The sequence below is a fragment of the Castanea sativa genome, chromosome 1, assembly GCF_040712315.1.
Source record: "Castanea sativa cultivar Marrone di Chiusa Pesio chromosome 1, ASM4071231v1".
NCBI lineage: Eukaryota > Viridiplantae > Streptophyta > Magnoliopsida > Fagales > Fagaceae > Castanea > Castanea sativa.
Genome location: NC_134013.1, coordinates 83,512,514 through 83,533,800, shown reverse-complemented (window position 1 = coordinate 83,533,800; position 21,287 = coordinate 83,512,514). Strand labels below are relative to the sequence as shown.

The 21,287-nt window shown below is 32.5% G+C and overlaps 2 protein-coding genes across 2 annotated transcripts; both read right to left on the bottom strand.

Moving 5' to 3' along the window:
* Positions 1 to 609: 609 nt before the first annotated feature.
* On the bottom strand, positions 610 to 7,367 carry LOC142605748 (uncharacterized). The gene is made up of 4 exons (XM_075777192.1): positions 6,988 to 7,367; positions 6,727 to 6,858; positions 1,438 to 1,656; positions 610 to 874 (listed from the first exon to the last, which is right to left on the bottom strand). Exons 1-4 carry the CDS (start codon positions 7,139 to 7,141, stop codon positions 831 to 833), a joined length of 549 nt encoding a protein of 182 aa, XP_075633307.1. The 5' UTR covers positions 7,142 to 7,367; the 3' UTR covers positions 610 to 830.
* A 1,374-nt stretch (positions 7,368 to 8,741) lies between these two features.
* LOC142640337 (very-long-chain aldehyde decarbonylase CER3) lies at positions 8,742 to 19,506 on the bottom strand. Its single transcript, XM_075814398.1, has 11 exons — positions 19,140 to 19,506; positions 18,812 to 19,038; positions 18,473 to 18,708; positions 17,968 to 18,187; positions 17,197 to 17,324; positions 16,779 to 17,035; positions 16,534 to 16,641; positions 13,697 to 13,903; positions 10,822 to 10,932; positions 10,467 to 10,640; positions 8,742 to 9,183 (listed from the first exon to the last, which is right to left on the bottom strand). The coding sequence occupies exons 1-11, from the start codon at positions 19,188 to 19,190 to the stop codon at positions 9,016 to 9,018; spliced, it is 1,887 nt and encodes a 628-aa protein (XP_075670513.1). The 5' UTR covers positions 19,191 to 19,506; the 3' UTR covers positions 8,742 to 9,015.
* Positions 19,507 to 21,287: the final 1,781 nt, after the last annotated feature.

Genomic DNA, 21,287 nt, shown 5'->3' with positions numbered 1-21,287 from the left:
AAAAGTCTGATTCAGACCATACGATCTAACAAAACAAACACAGGACTAAGGGTAGGCCACAGGTTACGTCCTTGACAAGTTCGACCTTACATGGATTAATCTCAGCCATCTTTTACATCTCAAGCTCATTTTCCCCCCTCCTTCTCAATGCATTGCATGTGTTGTCAGTCAGAAGGCACACAATCAACACATTAAACATTGCCTTATGTCAAGAAAAGGACTCAATCAGTCCCTAGTTCATGTCACCTTGCAGTTCAGTCAAATCACCAAAAGACATTTAAGCACGAAAGGACATGTTCCTTTCAGTCCAAGATAGAGACATGCTTAGGCCCCAATACATGATGTCTCGCCGTTAAGTTCAATCATTATAAGGATCAATCCCAAATCTATATTTTCCAAAAGATCCAGAATTTAATTGCTTTTAAATTTTCCTTTCCTAATCTTGGTTTAAGCAAACCTAACTAAATCAGAAATTGCTATAGTTGTGCAACAAAAGTTCAATTTGGAAACTTCACCTAGTATGGGGGATGAATCTAAGGTATTGATAATTAAAAGACACATGGCAAATTATCTTCAAAGTTGCAAGAACCATATCCAAAGCTTACCAAGTTCAAAGATAAAGCATTGTAATAGTCTTAACTATTGAGAGTAAGAAACTATACAAACTCATGAACAACACACAGGCATAAGTTTCACCAACAGCCTCATTATCCCACTTACAACAAAATACAATAAATAAGTATACTAACTATGATATATGCATCTAAGTACATGATGCATGTATATTTCTAATTACTCAAATTGAGTACACTGATGTACCAGTTTTTCAGTCAACATTGAGCTTCCTTAGCTGCAAATTTGAGCGTTTCTTTTCCTGTGACACACAAAAAAAAAAAAAAAAAAAAAAAAAAAACCCATCTAAATTACTTTCAGAAAACCAGAGCTCCTCACAACCTTAAGATGAAGAGAGCTGCACACAGAAGTAGTCTTTTGGTTTAAAAGAACTGGAAATAATGCTAAGATAATATTAAAGAATATTCACAAAATCACTTAACAACCAATTTGTTTAAACCAAGTCTAGACACATTAAATAACCCAAATGTTAATTGTCATGTGTACTGGTTGCAACAACGCATTTTTAATCAGAAGTCCTTCAAATTACCACTAATGTTCTATTAATTTGGTGGAGAATTTTTATTCAAGTAATTCTGATATTCGTCTTGATGATCAGGAGGTAAACATGCATCAACATTAACTGTTTGGGCCAAAGTCCTTTTATGCTCTTTGCCAATGAGATATGCCACAAAGAAACAAATACAGCACTGACTAAAGAAAAAGATAAATATCTGGCAGTAATCTAATGTAGGAAAAAGAAGAAACCAAAAAATTAACCAAGGGACTCAGACAACAGAGCTTTTCATGTGACAAGAATGGGACCTGAAATGGATGTAGAGCGACAGTTTTGGTAAACCATGTGCTTCACCATTTCTCTGTGCCCAAGAGTTTTTTCGGAAATGCTTGTCTCATGAAGCAAGTTCTTGGAACTTTGATCCTTTGCTACTTTATTTGAGGACCGATCTGTTGGTTCCTTGTCTATCATGGTGACTTTCCTCGTTGAAACTGCTGTAGCAACCCTCTTGATGTGCCACGAAGGTTCTGGAATTTAATAAACCATATATTTAAAAAGATGAAATTTTTCTAAAACAAAAGTAACACCCCAAAAAAAAATTCACTACAACCATTTCTATGATTAACTTAAGCTTCCCTTAGTCAATAAGATTCCTGGCAGTGGAGGAAATAAGGTAAGTGGAAAGTAAAGAAAAAAACAAAAGTGTAAGGACAAGAAGAAGATCAAACCATAATATCCGCTTAAATGAAAATCTAAACATCACCTCACACACATGTTCTTGTAAACTTGGATAACTATGGAAATCATCAGACTCTCTTAGCCCCACATTTTCTTTAAAAATTCATTTTTATTATTTATTTTCTCTCTCTTAATTAAACAAAAGCTCACAGAAATTGTGTTAATGGTATCAAGAAAACCATATCCATAAATTTGTTTAAGTTAGTTCTGGAATGGGACTTTATATGTCTTTTGAGCCAGGAAAGCAAACCATGTACAGCACTCTACATGTCAGGGAGACATGAATTCTGCAAACTCTTTAGTACTAACAAAAAATGCAGAGTAGAGTTACTAGCTCAGAGAGATGATTCCTCTTGCAGCCTGGATTCGCCATTTGTTACTTTGTAACTTATAAGTAATGTTACATCTTATGAATTTTTATATTGTCTTCATATTCTTTTTCCTTCTCCAATGGATACCATACCCCCTTTCAATCCTAAAATCGTTTCTATCATTCTAGAAAACAGGTTACTAAGAAGAGAAAAATGAGGGAGAAATAAGATTTTAAGTAGAGGCAAGTTTCAACCTCAGAATGAAACAACTATCATCCACAGAGTCTCATTGTGAAGCCACTTTATATAAAGCATTCATATGCATGTTTGAAGATAATATGAAATTCAATAACATGAGAGAATGAAAACCATGTTCAGATCATGGTGCCAAATATAAGTAAACTTGCATGGACAAAAGCTGTGCATTATTTGGGCCAACCCTAGGTGGACAAGGTGGATAGTTATAGCAGTTATCCAACTCACATTAATATATTTCATATAATTCATCAAATCTGGGTGCACTGTTTTCACATTATGTCAACATCTATCACATGGTATGCATACTAAGGGAGAAAAATTCTTATTAACAAAGGACTTCTCATTCTAGATTATCCCTAAATCCCTAACTTCTGTGTTTAAAAATCTTCTCTTTGCCTAATATGCTAAAGCTCGGGTTGCAATTAGTTTTCATACAGTATAGTTTTTATAGAAGCACCTAAAATCTGACCAAATTTAGTATTTTCCCAGATAAAATCTTGTTTCCTTTCATTCTTGAGTGCCAAGCTTTCCTTTCCTCCACCCTCTGCCTTTAAATTTTTGTGTGTTGGGGAAGGAGGACAATCTATTTTGTGAATATAATTCCAAAATCCTATTTCTAGATATTCAGGGAAATAACAGAGCCTAAAACTTATACTATACGCTTGCAAATAATAAAAGCTGAAAGAAAAACCTGAAATACTGAATATTTCATCCTAAACATAGGAACAATTGATGTAATGTGAGACCTCAACAAAGAACAAATTCATTGAACCTTTTTTTATTTCATTTAGCAGAAAATTTTCCATATTTTATTCGTTCTTATTATTTTACATTTACTTCTTCAATATCTTGGTTCAAATTACATCAATCCCACTACATAAAAGTCCAATTCCTAAAAGAATCAAAGTCAAATCTTTCAATATATTCATCAATCATAGCTTTTACTAACATATATTGAGCATAACATTCAGTATGGATTAATCCTTCTCAAGATTAGCAACAAAATCAGTCCAAGCATCTCCAATTTTCAAAACAACTAGAACTGGAGTCTTGGATCCAAAAGTAACACTGCATTCAAAACATAGCCTCAAGACATTAGCGAACATAACCCCAAATATTTGGATAACACTCTCTGGTTCTCTAAAGCTCTGGTGAGTATTTTAGTAACCATTACATCAGGTTTGTACCAAAAGCCAGTGAAGTGCATCTCTGAATGCAAAGAAAGAAGAGTTGTAGAGGTAACCAGCATTAAATACAAGAAGAAAACAAGTCAATTGGGATGATCTGGTCATGTGTAGCCAAAACTGTTGAATTGCGCAAGAAAGCTGAAGATGTATGGTTCAAATGGAAGTACGATAAGGACAGCAAATGCCTAAATATAGAACAAAAAATCTAATAAACATAAGAAATTCCAACTACTAACTTTGCCAAGAGCTCTAGCTCAAATGGCACCTCCCCTTGTAAAAGGAAGGTGGAGGATGAGATCATGAGCACAAGAACCCCAGGTGCGTCTGTGTTTAACTACCAATAAAAGAAATATTAAAGCTGACCCAAGCATAAGGGGGCACCATTTAGATTTAAAAGGCGAATGGTCACTTATGTGGCTACATTCAAAAGTGAGTGCTCTGTCAAACAAAGTTGTTACTTAAAACCATTTTCTAGAGTATTTGGAAAATACGCACCTGCAGAGACCTGGAATGCTATCAGAGACAAGCCTTATGGAAATTAGTTTGGTTCTCCATGGCAATCCTGGGACAAACTGTCATGCTTTGGCTAGTATTTAATAACCGACTGTCTACAAGAGATATATATCAATCCAATGGGGACACAATGGTGAAACAGCTTGTGTGTTCTGTAGAAGTTACTTAGAAGTGTAAATCATCTCTCTTTAGAGTGATCATTAAATAGGATAATGCAGAAAGAGGCAATGAGGTACTGTTTGCTTTGCGGGCCTTATATGGAATGGGATAAAGTGGTTGAGTGGGGGCTGAAGATCTGGAAAGTTAAGAGCCCTGTAATTGGCAAGATAACTTGGGGGAAGGGGGGCAGTTGTGTATCAAATCTGGACTCAAAGAAACGTGAAAATTCATGGAGGTCAAGGGAAAACAGAAGAAAGTATTTAGAAAGCTGTTGAATGGGAAGTAAAAGCTGGGAAGTAAAAGCTAGGATTACTACGAAAGGGAGCCTCAAACTCCACCTAGCCTCCATAGACTCACACATTCCTTTGGACTATATGTGGTATATAGCAGCAATCCAAGCCAATTTGTTGATACCCCATTCTACAATGTCTGCAACCTAACACTAGGGTTGAGAACTAGTGAACTAGACAGCTTCATGATTTCTTTCCAAAGCCTCATTGTGAAACAACATTCAAAAAACAGGTGATTCTGGCTCTCAACTCCATTTCTACAAAAAAAAAAAAAAAAAAAAAACCACATTGATCTCCCTGGCTTTTGATAGTCACTAGTCAGTAACTATCATGGGGTATTTTGTAATCTATCTGTTTGTTGGTTGGTGTCAGTATACAGCTTGAAGTTTGGTATTACTTTTGGTCAGTAAATAAAAGTACTTGTTGTTTAGTCTCTTGTTGGGACTTGGTATGTTGGTAGTTGCAGCTGCAAGGCTGCAAGTTTGAGTTGTATTGTATTATTACCTCGCGATCAGGGGTATTTCGAATTCTTGGCTTCCTTGGAAAGGGGTTTGGAAACCTAAGATCCCTAAGCGGGTGGCGTTCTTTCTATGGTCTGCTGCTCATGGCCGGATTCTCACCTTGGATAACCTCATGCTTAAGGGTCGGACTTTGGTTAATAGGTGTTGTTTGTGTTGCATGGATGGGGAGTCGGTTAACCACCTTCTCCTGCATTGTCCTGTTACAAACGCTCTATGGTATTGTATGCTTCAGGCCTTTGGGATTCCTTGGGTTATGCCAGGATCGGTGGCGGATTTGATCTGTTGTTGGTATCAGTGGCATGGAAAGGATAAGTCGGACATATGGAACTTGGTTCCAGGGTGCTTAATGTGGATTATGTGGTTGGAGCGGAATCGTCGTTCCTTTGAGGATAAAGAGAAGACCTTGATTGAGCTAAATCTTTTATGCCAGCGTAGTCTCTTAGAGTGGTCTCGTTGTTGGGGGTTTACTAATTGTTCTTCTCTTTCTGTGTTTATGTCCTCTCTTAGCTTATCCCTCTAGTAGCTTTTCTCTTGTTGTTCATCATCATGAACTTCTTGTATGACTTTCTTTCTTTCTTTCATTTATAAAAGTTTTCTGATTACTTATAAAAAAAAAAATAAATTCTCATTTATCCAAAAATAAAAAGAAGTTTTGAAAACTCAGTCTTGAATGGAGCTCTATGTTTTTCTTTTTGGAATTCCAATTTCAATATTTTTTTAGAAGTAATTCTAATTTCAATTCTTAACAAGGAATCTAAGAAAATCTCTTGTTAGGAATATTGGTCTTGGGTAATAGAATGTTGTGTTTGAAGTGTAAATAACCCTCTAGAGGTGTACTTTGTAATAAGGCACTCTTGTAGTCTATTGGTCAAGAAAGTCTTGTTCATATGTTTTACTTACTTGTAAAGTGGTGTTATAGATTAATAAAATTCTTGCTTGCTCATCAAAAAAATCATAAATGACATCTTGTATCAGTATAAAATGGCCATAATGTGTTTGTTAATTCAAATATTCAATTGTCACAAAAAAATGGGAGAGAAGGGATTCAAACCCTGGTTCTCATTACACAAGAGACCAGGCAATGTCATTACGCTACAAGGCTACTATTGGCAGCCATAATGTACACATTTGTTTCAAAATGATTCACCTAAAAAACAAGATTGTATTTCTATCCAACAAACTAGTTGCATGTACAAAGGCCAATCCTAGCTGACACCCTTCCCCTAGCTCTAAGAGATACTTCTTTATGGTCAGTTGCACTAGAAAATCCACAAATACAATAGAAGCATTCCAAGCTTTCCAAACTCCAACCCAATCGTACAGCTTCCTTAAGCCCATTACTCACTCATGCCTAGAATGCTTTGCTCTGTAGAGATTATATTCCAATACTAAACCATTAGTTGAGTCACAGAATGTTCAAATCTACTAATGGCTGCACAAATGTGCAGAAACCAGCATTACATTCATTAAAAAACAGCCAAAACAAATTCTTCTTAACAAAAAAATGTCAAACAAAAGCATATAATTCTTCAAGGACATATTCAAATCCCAATAATTAATATTTTCAACTTACATACAATTTTAAATTTAAAAAAAAAGAAAAAAAGGAAGGAAAAGTACCTGTAGGAGTAACAATTGATTGAGGAGCAACCAAGGACGCATACATGTAATAATCAGAAATCAGAAACTCCCCAATCTTCTTGAACACATTCTTGTTGTTGATTTTCTTGATGGGTTCTCTAAATTCCACTCCTAAGAACAAAAATTTCACTCCATTAAAGCAAATATTGAAAACCCACCAGCAAAAACATGGACTAAAATCCAAATTTTAATTAAAAAAAAAAAGAAAAAAGAAAAAGAAAAGAAAGCTAGAGTAATTACTTGAAGGAGGAAAAGTGTTGGGTTGGGGAGAGATGAGAGGAGCAAAGAGGTAAGAATCGGAAATGAGATAGTCTGCCACTTTCTTGAGCAAGTTTTTCTGGACACGCTTAATGGGCTTTCTCTTGTGCACTCCCAGCAATGATTTCTTCTCCATTTTCAGCTTTGGTTACAGAGTGGAAAATGAATTTCGGAAACACACTTTCATGTTTGTGAGAAAAAGAGAGAGAGAGAGAGAGAGAATTGGGGCGGTTGGGAACGTTAAGAACAGGTGTTCGTTGATGAGAGTGTTTCGTGTCGTTTTGGAGGTAAGGTTTCAAAGACACTGCGACATGTGGCAGACTGGGAAGCCTGTGAGCTGTAACCGCCGGTTATTTTGCTTTATCACTAGAGCTGTGTTATGCTACAATTAAAATAATTTCTTTTCAGGTGAAAATATTTTTAGAAATGAAAAATATTTTCAAATGTTTGATTGTATTTTGAAAATTGCTTTGAAAAATATTTTCAAGTGTTTGGTTGTATTTTAAAAATTGTTTTGAAAAATATTTTCAAATGTTTGGTTGTATTTTGAAAATGTTGTTATTAATTTCTCACATCTTCGTACAAATTAACCTCCTCTACCAGGCAGTTTTAATGGGTAGAACTTATTACTGAAAACTGAAAATACTGTAACAAAATAATTTTTTAATAGATAAAAAAATACTGTTCACTTTTTTTTTTTTTTTTTTTTTTTTTTTTTTTTTTTTTTTTTTATATGCTTGGTGCCCTGTTTATGTCCCATAAACAGTGCACCAAGCGCTGGTCTTAAAAAAAAAAAAAAAAAAACGCAAACACAACAGGTAAACGGGGATCCAAACGGGCAATTTGTCTCCAAACTCAAGTTTGTCACGCATCACCCAGCATGAGCTTGAGGGGAGGCCATTAGCATACAAGCCCAATAGATGTAATGTAAGCCCATTACACTTTTTTTTTTTTTTTTTTGTTGAGAAAAAAAATGCCATTTTACTTGACTTGACTATACACTCGTACGTGATATAACTACTTATACTAAGGAAGTTTCTTATACAGTTTTGCGCAGAGTTCATACATAGACTTTCCGTCTTTATCGTAACAAAAATTGAACCTTCGTCATTTTGATTTCATACTTAAGTTAAACCTTAACCCAACATTAAAAAAGCCTTAATGTTGGAATTGGAATTTGGAACAGTGGAACAACAGCAAAATAGGTGAAGCCCTATCAATTTTGAAAGAGTGCCACATTGTCTTTGTTTATCCCATTACTAAATATACTAACATTCAGTCATTAATTGCGATGAAGTTTATCAATAATAATTAATGCCAGTCTGTATATAAATTGAAAGGAAATGTTAACAAATGACCTAAATGTATTAGTTTATGAATCATTTTAAAAAATATTTTATAGAAAAATGATAAAGCAATTGATTTTGTTAATAGTTTTTTATGTTTTACCATAAAAGCGGTGTTAAAACTTTCCTATTATATTTTATTAATAATTGTCATAAGAGAACCCGGTAACATAACCACAATTGAAATATGCTTATGGATTATAGTAAAATGAGTTAAAGAGGAATTCATGGTTATCCATTTAAATCCAAACATGGAGTTTTTTTCTTGTTCATCGTTCAGTAATTAATTTTCATTATAAAAAAATCGTTCAGTAGTTAATTGTCATTAATTTTCTCCTAAATTATTTTAAGTAAATTGAAATATAGAATGTACTAGAAAAGGAAAAAGGAAAAAAGGGCAAATACGAATTGCTGCTTAACTTCCTCCATTAATTAATGGGAGGGATCAATTTACTTGGATATTGTAATAATCATTTTTGGATTCACGTACATATATATATAAATATAACTAAGCCATAATTTATTGTCTGTCTTTGTAAAGAAAAAGCAAAAAAAAGAAAAATAGGCCACGTAAAGGGCCACGTTACAAATAATTGCTTCTTTCTTTCACTCGAATATTTCCAAACTGCAATCAAATTAAGTTTAGTTGATGCAGCAGAGGATCTTAATCCTGATTATTCACTGGCTTCAAACCGTGTTTTAATGCAGCTTCCCAAACTAGATCAATTCTGTCAACATCAATTGCTCCAACTTCATGGTGAGTCCAACCTTCAAGTAGATGAACCACACCTCCCGCATGGCATGCATGGACAACTCCTCTACCCATGGTGTACTGTTTCAGCAATCATGAAAAAAATCAACCAAATAATTGGGATAACATAAATGATAGCTAAGTTCCTCACATATATGGGGTCTTGTGTGAAAGTGGATAGGGTGCTATTATGGTCACGTCTAGGTAGAGAAGTCACACTAGTAGCTCCCCTCTACCCATTTTCAATTACCAATAAATAAATAAATAAATATATAAATGATAGCTAAAAAAGTTTGAGAATTCCCTAGAAGTCCTATATTTTTAGAGTCATGCTAACGAGAGCCTTTAGAGCATTGGTTAACAATCTATTTTAAGAAAGTTTTGACACAACTTTTATGAGAAATGAAAAAAATTGTTAAAACATTAATTTTTTTATAAATTTTTTTTTTAAATGGATTGTTAACCAATGTCCTAAGGGCATCTATTAACATTTCCCATATTTTTATAAAAAAATACTAACTGATGTCTTTAAGGTATTAGTTAACAATCCACTTAAAGAAAATTTTTACGGAAAAAAAAATAATTAATATTTTGATAACTTTTTTCATTTTCCAAAAAAGTGATGTCAAAATTTTCCTAAAATAGATTATTAACCATCGTTTCAAGGGCATTCGTTAGCATGACTCATTTTTATATCCCCTTCAACTATCCTTCACGTGCATTGCCTTTTTTTTTTTTTTTACTAGATAGAATTTCTACTCTAGCTTATTTTAAGTGTATATGTATGTAAAACTCCTTCTTGGAGACTTGAACTCCGGCCCTTGCCCTCCACACTCCACAAGCACTTATACTTATAGAGTGACTATCGCACCAAGAGTGTGTCTTCTTTTGAAACCCAATCTTGAAGACAAAAATTTAAGGGAGCTAGTGCAAATGTTAATTTTTATTTCAAGTAAGAGAGTTAAAGCAAACGTTATTCCCTCATCTTTTTATTTTATTTTCTGCACAGAATGCTACCCTACAACGTGGGCATTGTAATTACTAATTTGTATGTATCTGCCTCTATCCGGGATTTTTTTTAAGGAAAATAATCAGAATATAGGTTTAATATTTTTTGCTTGAATAATATAGTTTGGTGTGGAATTACTAAGCCTAAAATGGTTTCTAGAAATTATACTAATTTGTGAAGAATTAACCATACAATCACACTAGATCGCACCCATGACAAAACTAAGAGCCTTGTAATTCAATTCGTTGATACCTCTTAGTTTCTCCAATAAAAACATTTAGGATTTATTTCCTCTCTCTCCAAACTATTGAATTATTAAAAAAAAAAAAGATCATGAAGAAGAATTAAGGCTCACCTCACAACATCCAAGCCCCCCGACGTCATCAGGTAATTTCATAGCTGCAAGCTCACCATAAGCGCAATCTCTTCTGAAGGACAAGATTGGAGGGACCACGAATTGATGAAAATGTGTTCCTGGTGGTGCCCAATTTTGTTCTCTTGGTGTGATCCATTTGCCAACAATCCATGTCTACATTTTATTGAACAACAAGGATAACTTAAATTAATTAACAAATAATTCAAATTAATTATGAGGAAGATTTTTTAGTTAACACAATGTAAAAACATCACAAATCATACCTGTGCGACCTCTTCAATTAGTAACCCTTGTGATGTAATTAAGTGCATGTAAAATAAACACATGAGCATACCTTACAGTTTTGTGCTGCTTGGTATTTTGTCACTTGGACCAAGTAGCTCTGAAATTCAACTGGGGCTTCCTTCTGAATTTTTTCAAATCTTTCCGCTGATAAAGTCAGCATCTGCAATTTTTCTTTATCTTATCAAAATTTATGGAATAGACAAAAATGTAGCACATTCATACATCTTGTCTTAGTCGCGAAAAGATAGCCCAACAATATATCTTTAATGTCAAAGGGCCCCTTCTTAAAAAAAAAAGAAAAAGTTAAATAGCCTCTAATGCTTTAGTTTAAAGTTCAATGTATTTTCACTGTCAATTTAGGTGCAACATTTTAAAATTTTATATTTTTTCAGTCACATCAAATGTTACATATAATCTTTATTTAATATATTTTAAAAAATTAATAAAAATAAACCAGCTAAAATAGGCTATCCACACATACACCAGTTTGTCATTATATTAAATAATATAAACTTGACTTAGGTACGATGGCTCGAGTCCAATTGGCCCAATCTTTGGCAAACAAAGTAAAAGGGTTTATTTATAAACTGTTTAAACAGCAATCCACACACTGAGCAAATGTATAATCTAGGAATTGAGATTAGGGATAACACTTGATGCCGTTATTATTAATGGTTAAAATTAATAGTTGCAAAAAATAACTTTTAATTTTAATTAATAATTAAAAAATAAATTAAAAAAAAGTAGAAAGTTAATATAAAAAAGTAAAAAATAAAAAAATTTGTGAAGGAAATAGGTGAATTAGACCTGGTGCACCGGATCCTAATCCATATGCTGATAAGATGGGCCAGTCATATTTTCAGAAAGGAGACAGTGGCAGTTAGCAACTAAACAATTACCAATTTAAGTCTCAAGATCAAGTCTGAAATTGACGTTACGAAATGCCATGTAGGGACCATTGAGAAGAGAAGATAAAAGATTTAGAGATGTTTAGATGGTCAGTTCTAACTAATACTTTCACATTTTAAACAACTTTATATATATTTTAACATACTTTTTTACTTACATGTATATCAAAAATATTAAAATAATATTACTTAAACTAATCAACCAAATAGGCTCTTACTTGCAGTATCAATATGTTTAGCAAAAAAAAAAAAGTCCCAAAATGATTAACATGTTATTATATTTTTTAAGTACATAAATTTTCATTAAAATAAATTATAACTTTTATTGTCATTATTTAATTTCTTTGTTTTATGTCCCAAAATTATATTTAAAATTTAAATTTACAGTAGATAATATATATAACACAAAAAATGAACTAGTCAATTTAGGTTGATTGCTGGATGAGCAAGTCAATATCAAATTGATCAATTTATTAATCATATTAAAATGAATCGGCCTATTTTAATAGACACTTTGAAAAAAGTTATATGGTGTTTGTGGATTGAGTGAAACAATGTCATCCTTAGAGCATTCTCATCAAGAGTTTTAAAATTTTTAGCATTTAGTACCTAAAAAACCAATTTTATAGCATTTAACGCATCACTTTGCAATACAACTAACATCAAAACTTTTTTTTTTTTATCATTTCATTAAAATATTATTTATTTATTTATCATTCTTTATTCTTTTTGAGAGAGTAGGTAGTGAGATCCGAGGGGAGAGAGAGAAGGGGAATAAAAAATGAGTAGCAATTTGCTACATTAAGATGTTATTACTAACACCTTACTGTAGCAAAGTACTAAAAGATTTAAAATTTAGCACCATCGATGTAAGACCTTTTTTAGTGGTTTTGTTGCTAAAAATAGCTTTTAGCATTTATTCCACCTTTGATGAGAATGCTCTTAATACCAACTAGTTTACCACATTGCCTTAAGTCTATTAGTAGCATGTCTGACTTATTCGTTAATTAGGAGTAAGCTAGGGTTTGAAATTTGAACCTCCTATGGCTCAAATGATCTATTATTGTGAGGGAAATAATAACACCAATTTGTCCCACTGCACCCTAATGCAAAGTCTTAAATCTGCATTGGTATTGTTTTGGATTTATAAGTAAGTATAAGTTATATATTTATAAATTCAATATAATAACTCCTAAAAACATTGCCTATGTCATTGTTCCAATGTCTTCCACAATAGTCATCATTTTTTTTAAAATTTTTTTATTATTTTGAGTGTATGGATCTGACGGTTGTGTATGAGAGGAAGAATGCGTGGCTTCTCCTCCCACATCTACTTTGTCCACCCAAAGTAGGTGACTTTAACACTTTATTTGTTTATATAGGTGGAAAATGGAGAGAAGGTAAGGTGATAATCCTTTGGTTGGCAGAAGAGAAAAGTAATTGATTGAACCGGAGAGAGGAAATTTATTTCTAGGCCTACCATCTCTGGTCTGTCCAAATCAACAAGTCTAGACTTTAGCGACACGACAAAATTTACAAGAATTTCGGATGTAACAAGTTGTTTGTAGTGAGTAATATGAGAATACTTTTTATTTTTATTTTTTATAAGAACTAATATGAGAATTAATAATAATTTGCTAAATTGGATGAAAAATGCTATAAAAAAAAGGAAAAAATAGATTGATTCCTCACTTTTTAGTTTATCAATTTAAACTACTATTTTGCCCTTATTTTACTATCACGTATTAACACTAAGGAATTTTTATTTTTTATGATCACAAGGGCATAAAAAACAAAATATTTCATTTTCTTATCTCTCTTCCCTTATGAACATTGGACCAAGTCTCAACAAACACATATTAATCAAGTATATTAATAATGCAATTAACACAGCTATTTCTTATCAATTTTTTTAGCTTTTATTTTGTTTTCTGGTATTAGGAATTTTTGTTAAGATAATAAGAAGTAAAAGTGATGAAATTAAAAAAAAAAAGTTTAGTGGCGGAGTGTACTTACTAGGACTCTGACTCTCTTTCGACAAAGGTAGAGGGCAATTGCTCTACCGAGCTTGGAAGTAGCTCCACTTAAAAATACCTCTTCCACATCCTTAGGTAGGTCATTGAGAATAACAGCAGCAGTTAAGGTATTCCCATGGACAACTCGAACTCTAAGGTCCGGGTGCTTGTTAACAAACAGTGTTCCACCCCCATTGAGAGCTTCATTCTGCACACGTGAAATAGTAGATTACATTGATGAAAAATTGTGAATTTAATCACTCAACAATTTATTTCAGTTTTACAAAAATTTACTAAAATCTCTTTATTTTTAGTAAATTGGAACTAGAATAATGCTTTTTAAAGTTTTTAGTTGAGAAAAGTTAACCGATGCCTTAATCCAGAAAAATAGAAGGATAATTAAAAATATAATGATTTATATTCTATTTGGATCTGGATAACTCTAGAAGACTTTAATATTAATACTGTCAAAAGTCTACATTAAGTATGCGTTTGACTCCAGTTTAAAAAGTCAGTTTATTTTACTATTCAACTTATTTTTACTACTATTTATGGGTCCATTGAAGTTTTTGATACTATTCATGAATCCCACTGTACTATTTCAACTAAATTTTACCTTTATCTACAATAATTTCAATAAAAAATTTTCAATTTTAGCCAAATAAGCTACTCTTGAACCTACCATAAAACTCATGTTTCGTGTTTTCTTGTTTGCTTGTTAATAACTGTTATTGAGAAATATCAAAGCCATTCACCAAAGAAACGCAATGATATACTGTTATTCACAGTGAAATTGATATGAGATTGACAACACAGGACCATAAATATTAAATGTTTGAGCTTGAGTGGTGTAATTGAATACGAATCAATTAATTGGTGGTACTTTTTGGAACACCTTTATAATTTTCCCTCGTTACAAAAGTGTTTGGACGTGGAGGTTTCATGTTCATGAATAAATCTAATTTCTTTGCCCTTTAATGATATTGTCATGTGAGTGATAGGATAATAACAATTTTACTTGCATAAAATTTTCAAAATAAAACTAATTATAAAAAATAATTTTTTTATTATTTTATTGTGGGATAGAAAGTAAAGTGTATAATACTAACATAATTATTTATTTCCTTCTCATTTGTTTTAATGAATTACTAAACGCATGGGCAAAGACAAAATTATATTCCTTATCCCTATAAATTTGTACTCTTTATGTTGTATCTAATTTGAAGAGAGTACATGCAATTTCTCGCTAAACATAATTCCCTTCAGGAAAAGCCTATCATAAATACACTCTCCCTTCCATATTATTGATCATCCATTCAATGTTGGGATATCCAAACTATGATCATTTTTTTAAAAACTCATAGAACATAATATTGATAATTTTTCTAACTTATCCTTAACTTTATTTTTTTAAAAACAACACTCCTCTTCCACTAAATTTTAAATTAAAGAAGATAGTTTTAGAAACTTATATGTATTTCAAAGATAATATATAAAATAATATTCAATTAAAATAGTGGATTTTAGAGAGGACCCACACTATGGGAGAGACAAGATAAAAATTGAGTTTTTTTTTTTATTTTTTATTCTCCAATTTAAAAAAAGAAAAAAGGAAAAAAAAAAGTGTACATTCAAGACAAGGTTGTTTTCTATTTTTCTTTTTTAGTTGAGGTTATTTTAAAAAGTACCTAAAAAGGAAAAAGTAAAGTTTGAAAAGATTATACTCTTTTAATTTTTTATTTTTTTTGACGAACTCTTTTTTAATTTTTGAAAGAAGAAAAGATTGTCATTTGAAGTTTGAAAATGAAAGTCTAATTTAACTGCGCTAGCAAACTCGCACGAATGTGCAGCACTCATACGAGCAAAGGACACAGAGTCCAGTCCAGTCCACAATAATGCGAGAAGTGAAAGGTCCACATTTTCATTATAGATGCGGAGAGCAAAGAAAACAAAGAGAAAGGAAGAGCGTTAATTGAGTTTTAGCGGATCTTGTGTACTACTTACCAGATCTATAAACTTCTTTTTTTAACAAAATTTTTATTAAAGATGGGTCTTATGATACTGTTTATATAATTAAAAATTATTTTACTACAGTATTTTCAGTTTTTAGTTTTCAATGGTATCTAAACAGATCCTAAATGTGAAGCAAGTCTTATACCTTGTTTAAGCGTCTACCTACCTTTCAATTTTCAAATGTTAAATTGGACCTCAACCAACCATGGTCAGCAATCAAGGGCTCCAGTAAACTTATGAATATTTTTGGCCAAAAAAAAATAATAATAAAGTTGTCCAGTTATAGTAGTTAACATATTTTTGGACCTCAACCAACCATGGTCAGCAATCAAGGGCTCCAGTAAACTTACGAATATTTTTGGCCAAAAAAAAATAATAATGAAGTTGTCCAGTTATAGTAGTTAACATATTTTTGGACTTCAACCAACCATGGTCAGCAATCAAGGGCTCCAGTAAACTTATGAATATTTTTGGCCAAAAAAGAAAAAAATAAAGTTGTCCAGTTATAGTAGTTAACATATTTTTGGACCTCAACCAACCATGGTCAGCAATCAAGGGCTCCAGTAAACTTATGAATATTTTTGGCCAAAAAAGAAAAAAAAATAAAGTTGTCCAGTTATAGTAGTTAACATATAGGAACATAGAGTAATTTGCTTAGGTACTCTCGAAGTACGAAAAATGGTGCTCTCTCCTCTCATATTTATAGTGGGGTCCGCTCATTAAATTCATGCCTACCATGAATATGAGAGGAGGAAGCACCATTTCACCTCCGGGACTACTTAAGAATTTTCTAAGAACATAAATAAGACTAAAACAAGTACCAACCTTATTTAATGCAGCAAGGCTAATGACTTTAATTCCTAGTCTATCAGCCCTGAGAATGGCCTGCTCAATATGCTTGTTAATGCCCTCTGTAGCAAATGGTAAGAAATACTGCCAAAGATGACAAGAACTAGATAAATTTAACTCTCTTGCAAAAATACTAGATAAATTTTTTTAAAAAAAAACATTAATTTTAGCAATTAGCATTGGCTATGGCTAAAACTTTTAATGTAAAGTTGTAAGCAGACCTGAAAGCCAAACCTAGGCACAACCCATGTTTGGTGCAGCCGACCTCTAAGTTGGTAGAATGAGTAGACAAAGGTTTTAGACCAAGCCCACATAAGAAGTAACGCCACAAGAGTCCATGGCCATAGCGGTAACAGGAAGATCTTCGTGGAAAATGGCAATGATGCAAATGTTCGGAAAACGAATGGTGCATGTAAAGCCGCGGAGACATCCACCACATGGGCTAGGAAAACAAAATCCGGAATCCGTCCATATTTTTCTGCATTTAATTGCCCATGTAAAGTTAGGAAAACAAAATCCGGTACCCATCCATAATGCATTGCCTCTCTTGGTTTGCAACTCAGGCCGCACTTCAAATCTCAACCACATAATTTTAGAACGTATAATTGGTTCATTTTGATGTAATTAAACTCAACACACCTTGATTTGAACTTATGCTCTTGTGTGATTCCCATGATTTCCCATTGAGAGTGTTCCATAGTGCATCAAATAGAGGCATGAAGAGGCAGAAATTGGTCCCCATCTCTGTGTGGTGCAAACTGTGGTATCTGCTCAGCATGAAAAGGAAGCAAATTAATGACTTTCAGCACATTAATAATATTCATGAATATAATTACGAAGCAACAGCTCCACAGTTTAAAAGAATATAAAAATGGTTAATAATCTTGTAATTTAATTGGTTAACAACTTTTGGTATTATCAATAAAGATTCAAATTTTCATTTTCTAGTGTAACTATTGAATTATGGATAATAATTATAAAATGTGATTCAATAATTCATATTTTGCATTGAAGTGATTTCTTTTTCATGGATGTTACATAAAGCATTCTCTAACTACCTTAATCATGAAGATATCATTTTCAGACAAATTGCACCGACAAACATAGTTAGGACCTCTCTTTTGGTAATTAGAACAGGAAATTGCAAGACAAACCCTATATGCTGGGTCAATTATGGAGTTTTTAACCGGCAAGAGATTTCTAATCAAGGACGGATTTGCCAATTTGGTAATTGGAATACATTTCAAAAGTATACTTTGGTTGTCCTTATTCAGAAAAAAAAAAAAAAAAAAACTATTTTTGTTTTTTTAAAAAATACCATAATGATTGTTACAAAATATCATGTTGATAAAAAGAAAAATTATGTTACCCATCCAAAGTGGCCTGGGTGTACAATTATTAATTACTTACGTTGGTGTATAGAGAAGATATCTCAGGAAAGGAATTGTCTCGAAAATTTGATGAGGAACAACTTCAACATTGCAATGGCCCAAGCATCTCAGAAAATCAAAGACTAAAACATAGCCATAGATCATGGATATTGATGCATATCCCATTAGAGAAGCCCCGAGTATCGGAATTCCAATAATCACTGTTAATATAAGATGCTCCAAAAATGTTGCATTTCCAGCTGAAGCAAAATAGAAAAACAAATTACATTAATTTAATCCCAAAAAAATATGTTAACCAGTACTAATTTTTGAATAAAAATACTCTATCTTTTGTATTCTACTTTATACCCATTAATTATAATATGTATGTTATGCATTTGATTTTTCTTTTTTCTATTCTAAACAAAGGAAAAAAGAAAAAAGAAAAAGAACGCTGGAGTATAAAGTAAGAATTCTTATTCCTAATTTTCAATTTGAAGGGGGATGAAGACAAATTTATGTAGAGATGGCTGTATTAATGTCACCTGTAAAGACCTGGGGTACTGGAGATGAATGGTGAAATGAATGGTAAAGGTTAAAGAGATGATGGTTCCCATGGAAGTGTCTGTGCACCCAATAATAGAGTGGTTCTGAAACAGCCATATGAAGTGTCAGAACAGCAATAAATCCTTTTAAGTTCCAGAGGGGAAGATTTTCAACAAACGGAAACATATAGGACGCCATAAAAGCTATTAATGCTTGTAGTATGATGAAATTGTCCCTGCGAATTAAATACAATGTCAAAAGTTAGCTAACTGATCATCAAATGTCATTGAAATTTGAGATATTTTTATGGTTCTTGAATCTTGATAAGAATATTGTACCAGTCCCATTCTTTGTCAATCTGCTTGAAATCAACCCCTTGTTGAAGAATTCGACGATTTCGTGTTAGGAAAAGCATGTTAGTGTAAGTGCTCCATAGCTGATGAACAAGGCCTCTAAGTGCACATAAAATCAGAACATGGAGACACAAAATGGTGCTAGCGTTTGGGGATTCCTCATGAAATCTTGAATACAAAACTTTTGCAACAAAAGGTCCATATAGTAGATACTGTTAACACATACAAGAAGAATCCATTTCAGCACCGAGTAATGCATAAATGAATCACAATTCTAATCTTAAAGAACAAGGAAAACATTGGAGATTCATACCTTGAAGCAGCCCAAGTTCTCCCAAGGCCAACCTGACGAAGAATCAACCATATTCCCCCTGCAAAACTAGAAGCTCAAATCTTCTTTTTGCTTCCTAGCAAGCCTTTGTCCTTGTCAAATATTTACTCTATTGGTCCTATATGGTTTCTAATGTCAAAACCAGTGTAAGCTAATATATATATATGGGCTAACAAACGAAGCTAAAAGGAAGCCAGGTTATTCAAAAGATTGACAAAGGGTCCTGGATTTAGGGAATGAACTAAGAGAGAGAGAGAGAGAGAGAGAGAGAGAGAGGGTCAGGTTGCGTTTCCTAATTTGCTTGTGGTTTTTACTACCTGCACCTCGAATGGCTAAACCAGAGAGAGAGCCTTGAATGTGTTTCTCTGAATCCTAAAGTCACCTACTTTTATAGTTCAAAGAGCATCCAAGTGTTGCACCCAATACAGTCAGATAGGGCTCTTTCATGTGTCCCTATCTCTATCTCCTATCTTCGTAACTAACTATGTACGTGTGTATTATGGATTGTTGCCTTTCATGACTAGAAAAGTTGTACTGTTCAATTTTTTTTTTTTTTTTTTGATAGTTTCAACGCGTTCTCATTTTTTTATTTTTCCAACCTCTACAAATCGCACAGCTGTTACGAATGGGCTAATACTTCCCGCCTAAAGAAATTAAATGCCTTGTATGGTTGGGAGTAGGGATGGTATTCCGTGGCAATGGGGGGTCCAATAGCAATTCTAATTTCGTTTTAAGGTCGGTTGCTTTTTATATTAAAAAAAGTAATAAAATTGGGCTAAGTGAGTTCTATTGTGTTGACCACAAAAGATGTCATGGCATTAATGGTATTGCTCAAATTGAACTAATTGGATACATGAGTTACGTTTAGGTTATGGTAGATATAACTTTGAGTAATTTAACATAATTTGATAATTTTTTATTAGCACCGCTAGATTATATGTTCATTATATTCTTAATACACATGCCAAGTTTTGCACAAATTGAATATTGTTGACCATTTGATTCATACACCAATGTTTTATGAAAAGTTAAAAAAAAAAACTTGAAATTCAAAAATTTGAGAGTTGACAAGATATTGATTTTTATGATCTTGAAATTTGGCATATTTGTTAAGAACATGACAAACATATAATTCAATGGTGGAATTTTCTAAATAATGATCTAATTATAAAAAATTATTAAGAGATGTAAGATTGGTTGAAATTGTCATGGTGTAACTTAAACTCACTTCAATATATAGTATTTATTTTATAGTTAAAATGGGCAAAAGAATTTAAACCTAGATGATTTCTGATTAAAACACTAGAATATATTAATGGACTTGTAAAACTCTTAACAACTAATTGGATATTTGGATCTAGTATTGGTTGAAATTGTCATGGTGTAACTTAAACTCACTTCAATATATTGTATTTATTTTATAGTTAAAATGGGCAAAAGAATTTAAACCTATATTATTAATGTTTAAAACACTAGAATATATTAATTGAAATGTAAAACTTTTAACAACTGATTGGATATTTGGATCTAATTATAAGCTGAAACTTATATTATTTAAAATAAGAAAAATGCTAATAAATGTCCTTAGAATAATGGTTGACAACTCATTTAAAGAAAGTTTTTATGGGAAAAAGAAAAAAAAAATTAATATTTTGACAATTTTTTAATTTTTCATAAAAATTGTGTCAAAATTTTCTTAAAATGAATAATTAACTTTTACTCTAAGGGTACTGTTAGCATAGCTCTTAAAATAATGTTGTTGACAAAAAAATAACCATTTTTTAGAACTTACAAATAGGGGATAATTTAAGAAAGCGCACACTTATCAGCTTGAATTATGGTAGAAGTGCGTTTATCAGCTTGAATTAGTAGAATTAGAACTAGGTCGGTAGGGATTGGCCTACAAAGTTTTCTTGCATGGGAAAGCGGGAAACGCAATGCTTAGATAGAATGAATCTACGTTCCTTGAGATTCTCGCAAATAATGAATGTTTCTCAAAACTTTCCACAACGCCCCTCATATCTTCATTCATTCCTCCCCCCAAAATAACAGGATTCGACTTCCAGAACGAAATCCCAAAAAACTGGGAATATGGATAAATAGTTAAATAGTCAATGTGACTATAAGGCC

Coding starts and splice junctions, on each gene's coding strand:
- LOC142605748 (XM_075777192.1), bottom strand. CDS start 7,141: ATGGAGAAGAAATCATTGCTGGGAGTGCACAAGAGAAAGCCCATTAAG. Junction 1,657..6,726: donor ATCAATTGTTACTCCTACAG/GTACTTTTCCTT, acceptor ATTAAATTCCAG/AACCTTCGTGGCACATCAAG. Junction 875..1,437: donor TCGCTCTACATCCATTTCAG/GTCCCATTCTTG, acceptor TGTGTGTCACAG/GAAAAGAAACGCTCAAATTT.
- LOC142640337 (XM_075814398.1), bottom strand. CDS start 19,190: ATGGTTGATTCTTCGTCAGGTTGGCCTTGGGAGAACTTGGGCTGCTTC. Junction 17,036..17,196: donor GAGCATAAGTTCAAATCAAG/GTGTGTTGAGTT, acceptor AATTAAATGCAG/AAAAATATGGACGGATTCCG. Junction 10,933..13,696: donor GAAAGAGAGTCAGAGTCCTA/GTAAGTACACTC, acceptor GAAAAATTGCAG/ATGCTGACTTTATCAGCGGA.